The 15,871-nt window shown below is 36.1% G+C and overlaps 1 protein-coding gene across 2 annotated transcripts in view; it reads right to left on the bottom strand.

Annotated features, from left to right (window-relative positions):
* Positions 1 to 264: 264 nt before the first annotated feature.
* Positions 265 to 15,871, bottom strand: part of NETO2 (neuropilin and tolloid like 2) — a 29,179-nt gene continuing 13,572 nt past the window's right edge. The window contains exons 4-9 of one of the 2 annotated variants that reach the window (XM_084533967.1): positions 14,177 to 14,425; positions 12,082 to 12,126; positions 11,865 to 11,992; positions 8,031 to 8,259; positions 3,911 to 4,024; positions 265 to 1,271 (exon numbers count right to left, since the gene is read on the bottom strand). In XM_084533967.1, coding sequence (XP_084390093.1) covers positions 691 to 1,271; positions 3,911 to 4,024; positions 8,031 to 8,259; positions 11,865 to 11,992; positions 12,082 to 12,126; positions 14,177 to 14,425 — 1,346 coding nt within the window. In that variant the 3' untranslated portion in view covers positions 265 to 690. The remainder of the gene's footprint in view (positions 1,272 to 3,910; positions 4,025 to 8,030; positions 8,260 to 11,864; positions 11,993 to 12,081; positions 12,127 to 14,176; positions 14,426 to 15,871) is intronic. The other variant, XM_084533968.1, reaches the window with a different exon arrangement.

Genomic DNA, 15,871 nt, shown 5'->3' with positions numbered 1-15,871 from the left:
GCGCTTGTGTTTAACCACAAGCTGCGAGGATCACGTTCCCAAAAGTACTAAAATTAATAAACCTCAATATCTTTTAAAAAGGCAGTAACCCCTTACACTTATTTCTCACAAAGCGTAGAGTGAGGAACTGATAATTAAAGGCAATATAAATGGCAGGCAAGATGAAACAGATGGCTGTAATGTAACTCTTGAGTCTTAACTGGCACTTAACACTAACTCTTTCAATTTGACAAATACAATAAGACACCTATGTTGACATATACGTGGTGCACTTAACTACTTTTATTTATGTAACTGAGGTATTAAAACTGTCTTGAAAAGCAGACATCTAAATAAGAGAAAATGATGTGAAGAGAAGGGTAGCAGTCACTGTTCTTGCTGATCAATGACAGTGGTGGTTGTTGCTGTCTTTCCCCCAACATCCTTAACTTCCAATTTCCATGCAAAGTCTGGCTTGTTGCTCCACCGGGCAGGTAGCTTGGGAGGATGCGAGGAAGTCCACTGTTCTTCAGCAGAAATTAGTTATGAAGATTTCTTTCTTTCTTTCTTTTTTTTTTTTTTTTTTCCAAATGAAGTATAATTAGCTAAAAGTGTGTGCATCACACGCTGCATATAATACACTTTTAATATATACACTGTCCTTATACACAAGCGTCCTCTATGTACACTGATACCACCTTAACTAGGAAATTAAAAGTCAATAGATAACGAACCTTGTGCTGTATCTTCTCTTCCTCTAACATAGATTTCACATGGAATTTCCTCCATCACCCTGTCTTCTATGACTTGCTCGGGGCAGTCATGCGCTTGTTTGAAAGTGTAACTACTTTTCTTGAATGTGCTATTAAATGTTTTCATTGGCTGAGGTTGTGCAAAATCATTGCGGAAGGGAAGTTCCATGGAGCTGAGGTTTGTCCTACTTTGTTTTATATTGGAGGCTTGAGAGCCACAGTGGTGGTCATGAATGCACCTGGAAGCTGTTGAAGAACGCCTCATTTTCTGATAGTTTTCAAGTTCTTCTGATAAATCTGCCAAATCTGCAGAAATCTCTTTGTCCCTCAGTGAAAACAGTTCATAATGTGGAGGATCAAATACTTCCTGGAAACCAGTTTTATTGAAAGCAGTCTTGCAAGCCATAACTTTTTTGCGAGGTTGCTTTACTTGTACGAGAATTGAAATGATAAGAAGAACTAAAACTATCCCTGACGTGATACCAATGATTGTTCCATGTGTTCTGGTGATTTGTTCAAACAATCCGGCTTTTTTCCTTTCTGCAAAGAAAAAATGGGGATTATGAGAGCTCTTCATATTTTCATATTTTCATATTTTGGACTGTATATTAGAATAAAGCAAGCTGCAGTGTGATTGCCACGTAAGTGCTGTGCTGTTAATGAAATGAATTCATGGTACTAGAGACTAGACCTGTATGATTTGTCATATTAGATCTGTGCATTTATTCAGCAAGTCTAGTTACCCGTCTTCTTTAGTGATGGTAATAAACTCAGGGAAAGAGTATGGAGAAAGGGGGAGCAAAAAACCTCAACCAACCTAAACAATATGGCACTTTTGGGTAGTACTTTGTATGGAAACGCACAAGATGGCAGCATCAGTACAAGATGGTTTTCCATACTTAAAATTCTTTTTTTTGGAGATTCCAATTTTCCAGTTAGGTTTCTGTTCTGTAAAAATACTTCACTTAGAGCATTGCAAGATTTCTCCAGTGATAGACTCTGCAACATTTGCTAGCGAGGGGAAAAAGCATTTAAAACTGTAGAAAAAAATGTTGCCTAAATGTTGCATATTTTCAGCTATCAGGGTTCTGGCATCTGGGTATGTCTGTTATACACTTAGGTACTCCACACACAGTGCATAGAGGGAGTTGCACACCACCATATGCAAACAACCCATATACTGAACAGAGTCCTGAGGAATTGACTAATACCTCATGTCTGAAATACTGTTTCGCTTCAGAGCTTAGCCTATTTATTCTGAGTTGCATTTATTGCTTTAATATGAATGAGCAAATCTCCCCTTGTCCTACCCAGTTTGGCTCTTGTTAGCATACTTCTGTGGGAGATACAAATTTCAATGCTATAGTAGTTCTCTCGTCTGTATCTAGGTTTCTTAATTCTTGGAAAACTTTTTTTCATCAAGGTCTTAATCAAAAGGTGATGTCTTCCCCAGTCTCTTAAAAGAAATTGCATGTGACTGGTTTTATTTATTTTTTTTTTTTAGCTATTTATTTGTATGCCCCACTGGCCTTAGGCGTAAGGTAGGCTGCAGCATAATCAGGTTTAGGGAGTCACTGACATGGACTAAATGAGAACTCTAGGTGCCTCTGGGAACCGAGCACAATTGAGAAGCCTTCTTTTCAAAGCTAAAATTGTTCTTTTGGTTTCATCAGTCTCCTTAAGTCTGCCTTAGCTGACAAGATGGATCCAATCTTCAACTATCCGTTAATTATGTGCTGTGCAACTACTGAAGCAGCATTTAAATTGTATCCAACATAAAACATGGTAGATTATTCATCATCAGATGTACAAAGATTGGGAAAGACTGTTTCTAATCTAATGATATAGTTTTCATAAAATTTTGTTTCTGAAATACTATAGTACATTAGTGGTGTACTTCTATGTGAGCTTCTAGAAAAGCACTTAGAGATGGGAAATAGATCCAGCACTTAGTAGGGAACATAGAATATTTTTAATATTATTAAGAGTAAGGATTATTTAGAGGAAACTTACTTATCCACTGAAAACTTAACTGTTATGGATCATGCTTTTTAGCTGGAAAACTTGCAGAATATGTAACACATGCACCTTCCGTTAGAGTGTATTAGAGCAGTGTGATTTTTTTACAATGCTTGTCCAAAATACAATTGCAAAATAGCTTTTGAGTACAGAAATCAAACTTTAGTCTTTTGGTAAATAATAATAATAACAAAACACTATTTTATTTCAAGGTTTTTGCTAGAGAAGGTTTTGACCCTTCCTACAGTTAAGACTTTCTCTTTGAAACTGAGTATATATTTTAATCTTTCAGGTTTTTTTTTTCAGACCTACTTATGCCATTCAATTTGTCACATGAGCACAAGCTCTTGTTCTGCTTCTTTAGCAAGAAAAAAATAGACCTTAAACTGTTTTTGTTTCAACTCTGAAAATTCGCTTACTGTTGAAACACAGATAAATATATCTGTGCTTGAGTAGAATAGTAATTTCTTCAAATCATGAGAACTTTCTGTACAAAGCCTGATATTGAAATGACTTGTTGTAGTTGTGACAGTTTAAACAATACTTCTCTGCCTGGGGTTCTAGAAGCAGTGTTTTACATGTCTCTATTTTCCATAAGTGATGACTTCTTCACATCCTACCAATCCCTCCTTCCTCCCACCACTTCTTACACCACATGCAGCAGGTGCATGTACTCTGAGATGGTCTCAATGATTAAGAACGTAAAACAAAAACAAATATTTTAAATTTGCATTTATCTCTGGAGACTGCTGCTTCTACTTTAGACTGGAAAAAGACTATGCTTGAAGAACTGTCTTTTTCCAGCTGTTTCAATTTTTTTCCTAATAAAAGGCATTACTTGACCCTACAACTTGCTTCATTTAAAACTCAAAATGGATATGATGGAACCTGGCAAATACTACACTTTTTTTCCTATTAAGCTATTATTCTTTTAAAATGAAAAGCTTATGCTAAAGAGGAAGAGATTTACTTGTAAAGCAGTTAGATCAATCCTCAGTAAGCTTACATGCCTCCTGAGTTTAAATAAAAAATTTGGAACACCATTCTGAGATTAGAATAGCTGTCTTCAGCATATTTCCAGGAAAGGACATTTCAGGACTTTCTTGGAAGGCAAACTGACCAGGCTGGGTTATAAAGGCTATACTTCGCACTATATTCACCTCTGCAGTGATTTTCATCCCAAGGGTATGCACAGTTTTGAATGCCATTGCAGACTAAAGAATTATTGATGCACATGTTGCTATGGCAGAAGTAAGTGTTGCCTGAGCAGGGAGCTGCAGTAGAGAAGAGGAAGAAAATGTTAGGAATTTTCAGTAAGTCATACATTGCATGACAAAAGAAAAAAAAAAAAAGATAGTAAATTCCTGTTACCTTTAACATGCATATTTGTTCTTTTCTCTTTACAGTTTCAAACTGAAACAATTCTTTTGCACATCAGTAATTATCAGATTATTTACTCCATGGTTGGTTGGTTGGTTTCCTGTGTATTTATCAATGCTACAAACAAAACTTTCTTGCTCAAAACGGGTAGCAGAAAGATGGCCACACAACACAAATAATGGAAGAAGGCTTTAATACTTATTTTTAAAAGTTTAACACTTAAATCACATGTTCACCATCAATTATAAGTTTATTCAGTCTGCTGTGTACGTGCTGTGTAAATGGTTGTGAAACAGCTCCTGAACATCTGCATTTTGGAGCCCATTAATATCTTAAGACAAATCAGATTTCAGCTTGCAGAGGACTGTTTCAGTAACTGCAAGAGATTTCAGTAACTGGAGGCATCTAAGTCATTCCTGTTTGTGAATCAAAGCTCTTAGATCCTCCTATCAGAACTAATGCAAGGATTACGAGAGGAAAGTCCATCTTTTTATCTATCTGTCTATATATAGTTGGAAATTTGAAGAAATACTTTAACTAGAAAGTTGCTCTAAAGATTTTTTGCATCAATGTTTGTTATAGCTCCTTGATGTTAGAAAAATCCTTATAGAACATCCTGAAAAAGAATATATATATTTTAAATAATATACTTGGGAAATTCTCTATGACTTCAGGGCACTAGACAAGATTTTTATTTTTAATTTTTTCTGTCTCAGTAATGTGTTATTTTTATCACAGAAGTGTCTGTTATTAGTGTAATCAATTATATATTAAATAGCATAGATGTGATAGACATTCTATTACTTGGTTTCATAGAAAGAATTTATTCTTGAGTAGTCTGGATTCTCTGAAACCGACAGCGAAACCCAAAGGGTACAAGTAGAGGAGGGTGACAAGTCCTGAATACCGCATGTTTCTCACTTATCCCTTCTGTTAGGCTTCAGACTCAGTGACAAAACTGGGAGTCATGCCTAAAGAAGAAAAGAAATTTCAAGCCTTTAATTTTGAAATTGTATTTCCTGACCCAATTATGTGTCTTCCTATTTCTTACTGCACTTAATTTTCATAATCTCCACTCATTCATTTTAAGCTTTTGTATTACCTTCATGTTAATTTTAACCCCTGACAATCTGGCAAGAAGACCTATATAGGAAGCTTGCTTTAACTGTAGTACAAGCACTGTAGTACTTCTTCCTCTAACATACTACAGAACTTATTTAGAAGGTATTCTGGAAGAATTTATCTGCATAACTTTAGTATTTTAAAATGTCATAGCGAGGAAGACACATGTAATAATTACTGAATTGAACTGAGAATTTAATTGTTTGGAAAGTAGATTCAGAAAATGAAGGACATGCTTTAAAGTATTATCAATGCTTAGAAAGTTATAGCTCATGCCAGTTATACCAGTTATGAATGAGACGTTAGCGTTACAATAAGGAAGTCATTCTTGAGCCATCCGCTTGCATTCTGGGATGGAATAAACTCGCTTGGTAGATATGGGGAGAGTGGTGGTTGTTGTATATCTTGACTTCAGTGAGGTTTCCAAAACTGTATCCCATAACAATCTTGTAGAGAAACTGATGAATTACAGACTAAGTAGGAGAACAGCAAGGTGGACTGAAAACTGACTCAACTGAGAGGCATAAAGGAATGTGATCAGAGGCATGAAGTCCAGCTGGAGGCAGTCAGTAGAGGTGTTCCCCAGAGTTCAATACTGATCTTATTTATCCTTTATATACAATAACTTTAAAAGGCTGTGTATGTAATAGTCTACAACATCTATTAAAATATCTGAGACAAAGGAAGGTCTATGAAATTGGTGTCCAGAGCATCTGTCAGGAATCCATGTGTATTTGTTAGTATTTTAGTACCAATCTGTATGGAGTTGTAGTTCTTTTGGAGGCATAGAGGAAGAATTGTGATGCAAGACACATTCCTTTTCTTATTCCCATATTTTTTCCATTTGTATCTTTTTGGATGACGCATTCTGCTGCTGCCTCTCCATCCCCCAGCACATTCTCTATTTTACATTCCTGTGTAGTTTCTTTAATGTTTTTTAGGGATGGCTTTTGCTCACAGGTCCATGGAAATGGGACAAATTGACTTCATTTTCCTTTGTTTGTTATATGGGGAGTACAAAGTCTGACTACCAGTCACAGTGATTGATTGGTTCCAGTCCAGGACTTCAAGGACATAGCTGGACTCCTCTCATAACAGCTACCTAAAACTTGCGCAGTGTTCACAGTGTTCTTTATATATAGCATTATTCATGCACTGAATCAAGCCAGAAATCAAATATATTGATTTTTAATGTTGTTAGCTGAATTACTTAGTCAAATTTGCAAGCAGCACTAGGTATGTGTTAGGTGACTGTCATGCACAATTAGCTCATTTATGTAAATCTTTTCAGAAATATTGATTGTTTTCATGGTTGCCTTCTTATAATTACAAATCATTAATAAGGTAGAAGAGAAAAATAGGTTAGAGATTTGAAGAGAAGATAGACCCAGATTCACTATTTTCAGTTTGGAAACTTGATTATCACTAGACTATTTAAAAATACAGGAAACACTTAGTTTTCTGGCACGTATTTTTGAATTACCCTACCCAAGAAAAACAGTATCTCAAGTTAGAAGATAAATAACTGCATGCCTTTGCAGACTTTCTTCTGGCAAGGACTTCTGAATTCCTTTAGAATTCTAACTTTGGAAAATTATTCAGCTCAAGAAGTGGTTACTGTTTCAGCCTCTTGCACTTCATTCCTCCCCTGCTCCATAGTATTTAAAATACATAGGGATAATTTCCCCTGGAAAAGTTCATAGCATTTTTTGAGATAGTGCAATTAATTCCAGCTTTCATCACTAATATTAATAATTGTATTGAAGTAAAAAGTACTGGAAAAGCTGTTACAAATTTGATAAGCAGGTTATGCTTAAAACATACTTAAATTCACAATAAAGTTTATTAAATGCCTACTCTAGGTTAAACAATAGACTAGTTTGTGAAATGTTCTTTCTACTGGTTCTTACTACCATGTACACAAAGCAGGCAATAAGACAGTTACCATCAATCGCTGTTACTTCAGAAAGGCTATTGTGCAGAAACTATCTTTCATTCTGCGTTAAACTTTCCTGTTCAATGGAGCTGAACATCAAACTACCTGTTACCTGTAACTTGTATTTTTTTGCAAGATGGTGACCAGGATCTGTTTCAGAACTGTCTACAGACATGTTACTTCTGTCAAAAACAGTTACGTCTTTGGCAGCAAATGTGTACTACTAATTCTTCAAGCAGAGCTTTCTGAAAACCTTTAGCACAAGCATAGGTCTGCTCTCCTGAAGTGGCGACATGTTTTATTCAGTTCTCTGCGTATATCTCAGGCCTGCCGTGCAGTTCGAAACTCAGTTTGCTTCTGTGCTGAAGATGACACTTCTTTGCAGTTTGCACATTCTGCAATGTGGGCTATGTTGTCGTTTGTAAATATGTGAGGCAACCAAATTCAATTAAGTTCAGAGAGAAAGTGCTTAGAAGAAAATCTCACAGACAGGATGCTTTCAAGAAGCATCTTAATTTCCAATGAGAATAATGACTATATTTACGGAAGTCTCACTGCTGTCTTCTAAGTAAGTCTGTGCACGTTTGTAGAAATCATCGAGAAGGACCTTCCCTAAGGCTGTATTATTCTTGAATTCAAAGGAAAAAGAAACCTTTTAAGAAAGGAGGAAAGCCGTTCTTCAGGAACCATGCTCATAACTGTAATAAAGCAAGTATTTAACTTACCTACTTGTATGTGAAGGAAATAGTATAAGTTCCTGCTGCACAAGACATAGCTAATGGCTTTTCCTAAAGTACCTGAAGTGCCGTGATACCAGAATAGGCACTTTAAAATGTACTTACGATCCACAAATGAAGTGAACAGCATTCGGAACCTGCTTAGCCTACTGCCTTCGTCTGCCCACATTCGTACCACGCCGGTCCCAGTCTGCAGCATGACATCATTTGCTACAGTACTGCAAAACTTTGCCTTCAGGTTTTCAATAGAACTACTTCCATCATAGACAGCAACAAAATTTCTTTTGCATTCATTGGAATGCTCCATTTGATAGTCCAGAAATCGTAAATAAATCTGTTGGAAAAGAGAAATTAGTATCTCCAGGAAAAGTAATACAAAGAAGACAGTTTTTGATTTTTAGACTTGAATAAGATGTTTTGTCCCCATATACATTTGTGTAACTCCGGATTCACAATGCTTTTAAACTTGCATTTCCTCTCATTAAAGGTCAATGTGGGATAGTACCTGGAATTTGTAATAAGTGTCTCCATTTCATTCCCCCTCCCCAGACAATCTTTACTTAATAATTTACTCTGATGTATTTCTGCTCCCCCTGGGGAAAAAATAAATAAAAATCAACACACGAGCTGAATAAAGGTCTAAGCAGCTCTGCTAAGCGTACAGTCTGTTACCCTAGAACAGATGCAAGGAACACATAAATGTCCTGAAAGAACAGTTAATGGTCTTTTGACTGCTCTCTTGCCTTTCTAATTCATAAAAATCGGGCTAAAATATAAGGGAAGAAATCTTGTGAGCAAAGCTCTGAAGCAAAATAAGGAAATTAAAATTTGTTGCTTCAGAATGGAAGCTAATTACTTATACATAGCTGTGTTATGAAAGACATAAACCATGAAAACCATGGGTAATTTGAATAAAGATGGAAGCAGGAGATAAGTAAACTGGCTATCTAGGAAGAGTTAATAAAATTAAGCCAATCTTAACTCCTCCAAAAATAAAAATCTAACCAAAGAAAAAGCAACATAAGTGGTAGACCATACGCAGCAAAGAAATTGGAAGACCAACATGGTACTTGAAGAGTGAGCAAACAATTTATCTTGCTAGGGCAGGAAGCTTGAGAAAGCTTGCAATTAAGTTAGAGTTGCATAGAAAGATCATCGGGCTTTTTAATCCCTTGTAGGTCTATATTGGAATTCTCAAAATTCTAGTGAAAGTTGAAGAGATACATAATTAAGCCACCTGTAAATTAAAGCCATCTTTAAAATTCCCAAGCAGTCCATAATTTTGACAGAGAAGAAATCTATCCATGTGGAGGCTGAGGGAGAAGAGGTTCTAAACCATCAGGTCCTCAGTGCGTTCCTCAGATAAGCCCGAGTCTTGACCGTGCATTTAAAATGGCCTGTCTGGCTGACACCACGAATACTAAAGACCTTTTCAACAGCACAATTTTTCATGCATCTGCCTACTGACAGGAATCTCAAACTCTTGTTTAGATTGTGACGGTGTGGATGAATATCATACTATTGCTATATTACCTGCTTTTCTGCCCTTTTACCATCTCTTGCTTTTAAACTTAACTAGCGTGAAAACTGAATTGTAAAGAACTCACTAAAACAAAAGCATTACTCTTGAGTGAGAAAAAAAAACAAAACAACACATGCCCCCCACCTACAGTTAACAGACTCTATTTAAAACACAGTAAGAGAGAACATAAAAAATTGGTTACACTTGTCCAGCCTGGCTTCTCCTTTCTTTCTGCTGTTTTCCAGAAGCAGGCTGCCAGCATTTTCTCCCCTTGCACATTCTATGATAAGGTGCAGCCTGCGCACTATCTCATGCTTCATCTCACTATTCTGTGAAAATGCTATTTTTTTGGTACCTAAGTATGTTTCCTGAACACACATGTGATTCTATGCATGTTCAGCATTGTGATCTGCAAAGTGATTTTCTGTAAATAGTCTTTTTTTTTTCTTTTTTTTTTTTCCCACTGTCTTAGATTCACAAGTGGAAGTTCTCAGCTACACTGAGAACCCATCTTCTATTGATGTTTTATCTCACAAACTTGGGGGGTTTGAGCTGCATGTGCTGGTATTTTCATTTAATGATTGGCTTTATGTATGTGCTGTGAAATTACAATGGAAACTAAAAATAAATTGGCACATTTTTAGTAGAGCTATCTGCATATGAAAACAAAGGAATAATTCCATTGAAAGGGCTCAGCTCTGCAAAAGCTCCTTCTAGTTAGTGTGCCAGGCAAGTAAATATAAAAGGTCTTTGCTCTTAGATTATACTGATAATTCTAGTAATTTTCTGAAATCTGGAGTGATTTATTAAATTTATTTTATGCAGATTTTGTAAGCCCTTTCATTGCTGTAATTGTTAGTTTAAAAATATATTTTTAATGCAAAATCAAATTGAGGAAATTAAAAATGTCTATGCTTAGTTTTTTCAAGAGATGGAACCATATCAGATCTAATGGGTTTTATCACCATAATTCTGCCAAAATTGAAGCTCGAGAAACCACTCTTAGAATACGAAGAGTTATTTTTCTGTAATGTTTTAACTCAATAATTTAGGATGATGATCTAATCTCAGGACTGACCCAACTACAACTGTGCCTTCTGGTAACATTCAATAATTTATTAAAATACTTAAGCATGAGACCTGGTGCACTCAAGTGGAAATGTAGAGAGAAAATGGTTTTATTATTGTTTCTGGAAAACTGCTACTATTACTCAGACTAGTACAGGGCTCTTGGGGGTTGACTCACTTCCTCAAAGGCTCAAATATATTAGTGGAGTTTTAGTTTCTTGTCTTGTCCTCTTATTTCTGTCTTTTAGGTTGCTGTTTCAGTACTGATTTGGAAGTTGGTGAATAGGGCTACTTAATTAACTCTTAGCAGTGGATAAGAATGACTGTCAGCTTGGCAAGTCCTGCTATTAAAAATACATATTTTTAAAATTTTATGTACATGTGGTACAGGCAAGTAGTAATATGTGCTTTAATACACACACAGAAGCAAATAACAGATGTGTATGTTATACAGAGAAAAATTACATATTCAGTGCAATTTGTAAGTAATTAGCAAGTGTATGGTTCTGAAATGTTATGTAGCTTCTCTATTTTTGAAAACAGGCTCAGGTTATTGTATTTTGGAATCCTTCTCTCTGCACAACAATAAAGCTTAAGTTGTTTTTAACGATTATAAGATAGTGTGTTTTTTCATAAGTAGTCTTCATAAGTAGTATTCGTAAGTAATGCTGCAGACACAATCACAAATATCAGGTACCTATATATCTATTGCTGATTTTTGACTCCAGCAGCTACCATGCGCCTTTTGGGACTCAGAAAAGTCCAACCAGATTTTACTGTGGCGCTTTCAGAGGGTATGATCCTATAGCAAAGTCAGAAGAGAAAAAGTGATAGCTCCTCAGGCATTTCCAGGTAAAACCTTTCATTTTAGCTCAGACTGCTGATGAGATAGATGGGGTTTTAGTGAAGGTGCTGGACTGTGAATTAGACTGGGGAGGAGCCAGGTACACGTTCTGCTGACTTTGAACAGAACCAAATCCTCCAGCAGAACTATTGGCAGCAAAATTTTAAATCATAGCAGCAAGATTTACTGTAGTTTATCAAAGCTGTTAGCCAGCATTTTTACCTGCAGTTTTCCAATAAAACCACGGGCCAAATCAAATGTCCTTGGAAAATGTTGCTTTAACAGTTTTCAGGGTTATTTTGTATTTAAAGTTTCAAATAATAGGAAGATAACATGATGGACTTGCTGTATATGTTGCATTTCAGAAACAATATTATGTCTGAATTTCCTAAGCTACTGATACATAATTCATTTCAATGAAAGTGTGAAATTATGCTAATCACTATTACCTGTTACTAATTACTTGGAAACCCATTACATGCTGAATGATATGAATGAAACTCACCTTAGCATTTGGAGTAGCCTTAATTGTCCATATGCAGTCAACTGCTTGTCCTGGTTTTGTTTTTTCTTCTTGTTCTACTTGACTGGAACGTACTATTCCGTCAGCTCCTGAGAGCTCAAATTGGCAGTCTAGGGAGAACATATACCTTGCTGTCAAATGCAATATGATATTAATTTAAAATTTCATATATAAAGAAATTGGTACTGTAATACTAGACCTGGAATGGGATTTAAAATGCCTCCTAGGTAAGTGAAGTCAGGATCTGTAATAGAAAGAAGCCATGAGTCACGGGGGCTATCAATTCTTAACAATCACTTCAAGGCTTATTATAATCTGAAGATGATGTCCATTTTTATTATGTCACAATAAAAATTGCCAGAAAGTTTGCTGAATCAATTGAAGGCTACAGAGACAAACTTTTTTTAGATAATACATTACTTCACGAAGATTGATGTTGTAATTCTATGCTAACAGTTCGGATTTCCAGTCTAACACCAAAAATTATAATTAGGTATTTTGTCCTTATGATACATTCTTAACTTTACGCCAGTTTTCACTGAAATCACTGGAGCTTCACAAGAGTACAGGGATCTTTCTGTGTGCATCATTTTAATCAGATTGTTGTCTGTATGTCTGGGAACAATTTGAACTGGAGTAGATTATAATATATTGATGTTTTGAAATTGCTAATTGCTATTAATAATGAACATAAAAAACGACAGTTCAATACTAAAGATACTTTTTCCTTGGGTACCCATGCTGCTTATATTAGGCCAAGTATCACAGTTCTAGGTATCATTTATTAGGGCAGAATTTAGCGTTGATTGCTCCTCTATTGTTCCTCCTTCTATTGTTCCTCCTTCTAAATGCACAGTGAATGTATTGTACGTGTCTGTGTAGTAAACTATGGTAACATACTGTATGTAAATTACTAGTGAGTTAAGAATACACTTTTTCATAATGGTTAAACAATGGTACTTGACTTTACTGGGACTAGGACTTGGCTAAAAATGGGTCTAAAATGGGCTGGGCTGTCCAAGGTTCACATATCAGCGATATGTGTTTCCTCACAAATCACACAGAAACTCACAAGATGCATGGAGACTTTCTACGTCACAGGTGTGGCGTAGAAAGTCACCAAGCAAATCACGTACATCGTAGTGTGTACATGTGCATGAGACGGTAGTCTACGCAAAGAAAGCACTTCAGCCTGGAACTAGGCTAAGTTAGTTTTGAAAGTGATGTTAATGACGCTTTGGAAACGGACTTAGCAAGATGCATAAGTACTGTCCCCATGGAAATATTTTAGCAGATCACTCTCAGTGGACTGGTTACTACGTTAATGTGGAGAGTTTCCAAGTCTAAATCCCTAGCAAGGTGTACAGTTCTATAAATAGTAATATAGAATTGTGTATAGTATTTTCATGTGTTGTAGGGTTAAAGATCAGTTGGGTAAAGATGGCATAAAAAAATTATGCATGTCTATGCATTTATAGTAGCAGTAGAGCTAGCTTTTGTACATTGTGTTTTGTCCCAAAGGATGATAAAATGCTGTTAGCTACCCACGTATTGTATCTATGAAGTACAGCAATAGAGCATTACACAAGGATATCAGTTCAAATTCACTTGTAAAAAGAATGCTTGCCAGTTTTAAGTGGCCCAACAGAGCAGGTGTAGTTTCTGTCTGTCTAAAGGCACTGTAAGCGCATTATCCTCTCCTTCATACCCTGCAAACTACAGTTCTTTGAGCAAAGAACAATGCTGTTGTCTGAGTCCATTGTTTGAGGGTATCTAGTTATATCAATAGTTGATATTTGGGCTGTATAGATATTATCTCTGATTTTTCAGAAACGAAAATTTAAAATGTTTTGCATCTGGCTGAAAGTGCTATTATAGATTGACCTCAGATATTTTGTGTCATCTTGTCTGATATTCCTTAAAAGATAGGCCGTTGAAAATGCCAAACTGCTAGTCTACATAAATGCTCTTTCCATTACTACCCTGGTGGAGTTGGTACAAATTAGAATACCAAAGAGGGAAGTTGCTAAAGCCTTCAGTACAAACAAGATCAATTGACTTCTTCACTAGGAAAGTACAGACCTGTAATTCCCTTTGGTCAATTTCCCAAAGTGATTTTATTCAGGTATCCATCAGGATTAGCACGACAGACACCTCTAACTATTGCATTGTTACTTTGCCTTCATATGCACTTACGAAGAAATACAGCTCTAGACTGACAGAATAAACACATCCACAGAGTTCCATGGGAGCAAATGGTCATTAATGTGGTCATTAATTTTAGGCATCTTTACCTGGTATAAATGAGTATTTTGCTTGAAATCCCTTTCCTTCCAGCTCCTCATCAGAAGTAAACTTGATCCACATGAATCTCCCTGTTGATCTAATTAATGCAGGGCTTTTCAGACCACAGTAACGATCAATGAGAGGGGAGAAGCCAAAAGGTCCATCTCGAACCTCCAGATGATCAAACCGACATTCAAATGAGGGTTCTATGTAATAAGGTTCATCAAAGGTCAACTCAATTCTTTGTCGTGGAGCAGCTAGACATAAAAAATTGAGCAAAAGATTAAATGGAGATCTATATAAAACACACATGAAGACATGAAATGGAGAGAGACCTCCAAAACAGCAAGATAAAGAGACTAGACACTTCTCAAAATACGCCTAGTAGTCTGCCACAAAAACTTAGATATACTCTAATGAAAATTCTAAAACTGATTCTGTGGGAGATACTTTTTCATGGAATGACATGGATTTTTTTTTTCTTTGACCTTTAAAATTGAAAATTCAGCAAGGACATAAATTTAAAATATCATGTGTAACACATATCAACACATATGCGAAGGTATTCAAGCAAGGTTTAATATTAAAATATAAATTAGTGTTGTACTGGGAACAAAGTACATTAAAAAAAAAAAGGAAAAAACTTGAGGGATACAGAAAACAATGGAAAAGAAAAAGATACCAAGAACTACTACTCGCTGATATATTTACTAAACATTAAGCCCAAATTTGGAGATCCTTTAGCAGGAGATGTCTTCTAGTAGAATTCTCAGAGAAGTGTAATTGCTTAATATATATTATCAATATATGAATGACTGCAGATGTTGGTAAGTCTGAACCAGGATTTGGATCAGATCGCTGATCAGAGCACGCTTTCACATCTGTAGTTTGGAACCATGCCTTTATATTGTGTGTATAGTCTTAGTGCTTCTTGCTAGTGTCATCTATTGTGCTATATGAACTTTCAGATACTACTTGGTATCTGGAACAACAGCATTAATGAATCATACGCTGTCTACTTCTGGATGCAAAAAGGATTTATTTATACATCTTTAACACTGTTTAGACATTTACACCTTAATTATACATGAGTTAAAAATATTTCTGGCTGTTGGTTTGCACATATTGGCAGTGGTCTGCAGGAAGGACCGTCTCTTAGTGGAGGACTTTTTTCTCGCTCAGGTTCCCACAATGTTCCTGTGTAATGACAGTGAGAACAGAGGCATGGAAGCTGTTTCTGTGCCCCATGGAAACTGCCTTGTACAAGGAAGATCCAGCACTGGATCTAGTGTGTCTGAACTCTAAAGCTGGGCAGGATATCTGCTCTCCATGCATTCAGTGGCAGGGAAGATACAAAACTTCCAATGTGCATGCATGGAAACAAAAATGAGGGTCCATATTAATCAGGACAAATAAAAACTCGCTGAAACTTGTTACTTGAAAAACACCAATTAATTGATATGAATCTAATGATGAAGCAAACTAGTGTTTTTAGCTGACTTCAGTGGGTTTTGGATGCAATCTAGGAAGAGGAAAAATAATTAGTGTGTCCCAAGTCTTGCAGCCTTTATCCAAGATATTCCCATCAGATTGTATTTTTTTCTAGTTAATGTTTTTTTTTTATCCCCATTGCATAACTTCAGTAGTGCAAAAATGGACAAGTGTCCATTTTTAGTACAGTGCTACTGTGACAGACAGGTGTG

Source organism: Aythya ferina, assembly GCF_964211825.1.
Source record: "Aythya ferina genome assembly, chromosome: 12".
NCBI lineage: Eukaryota > Metazoa > Chordata > Aves > Anseriformes > Anatidae > Aythya > Aythya ferina.
This window is presented reverse-complemented; position numbering and strand designations above follow the sequence as displayed.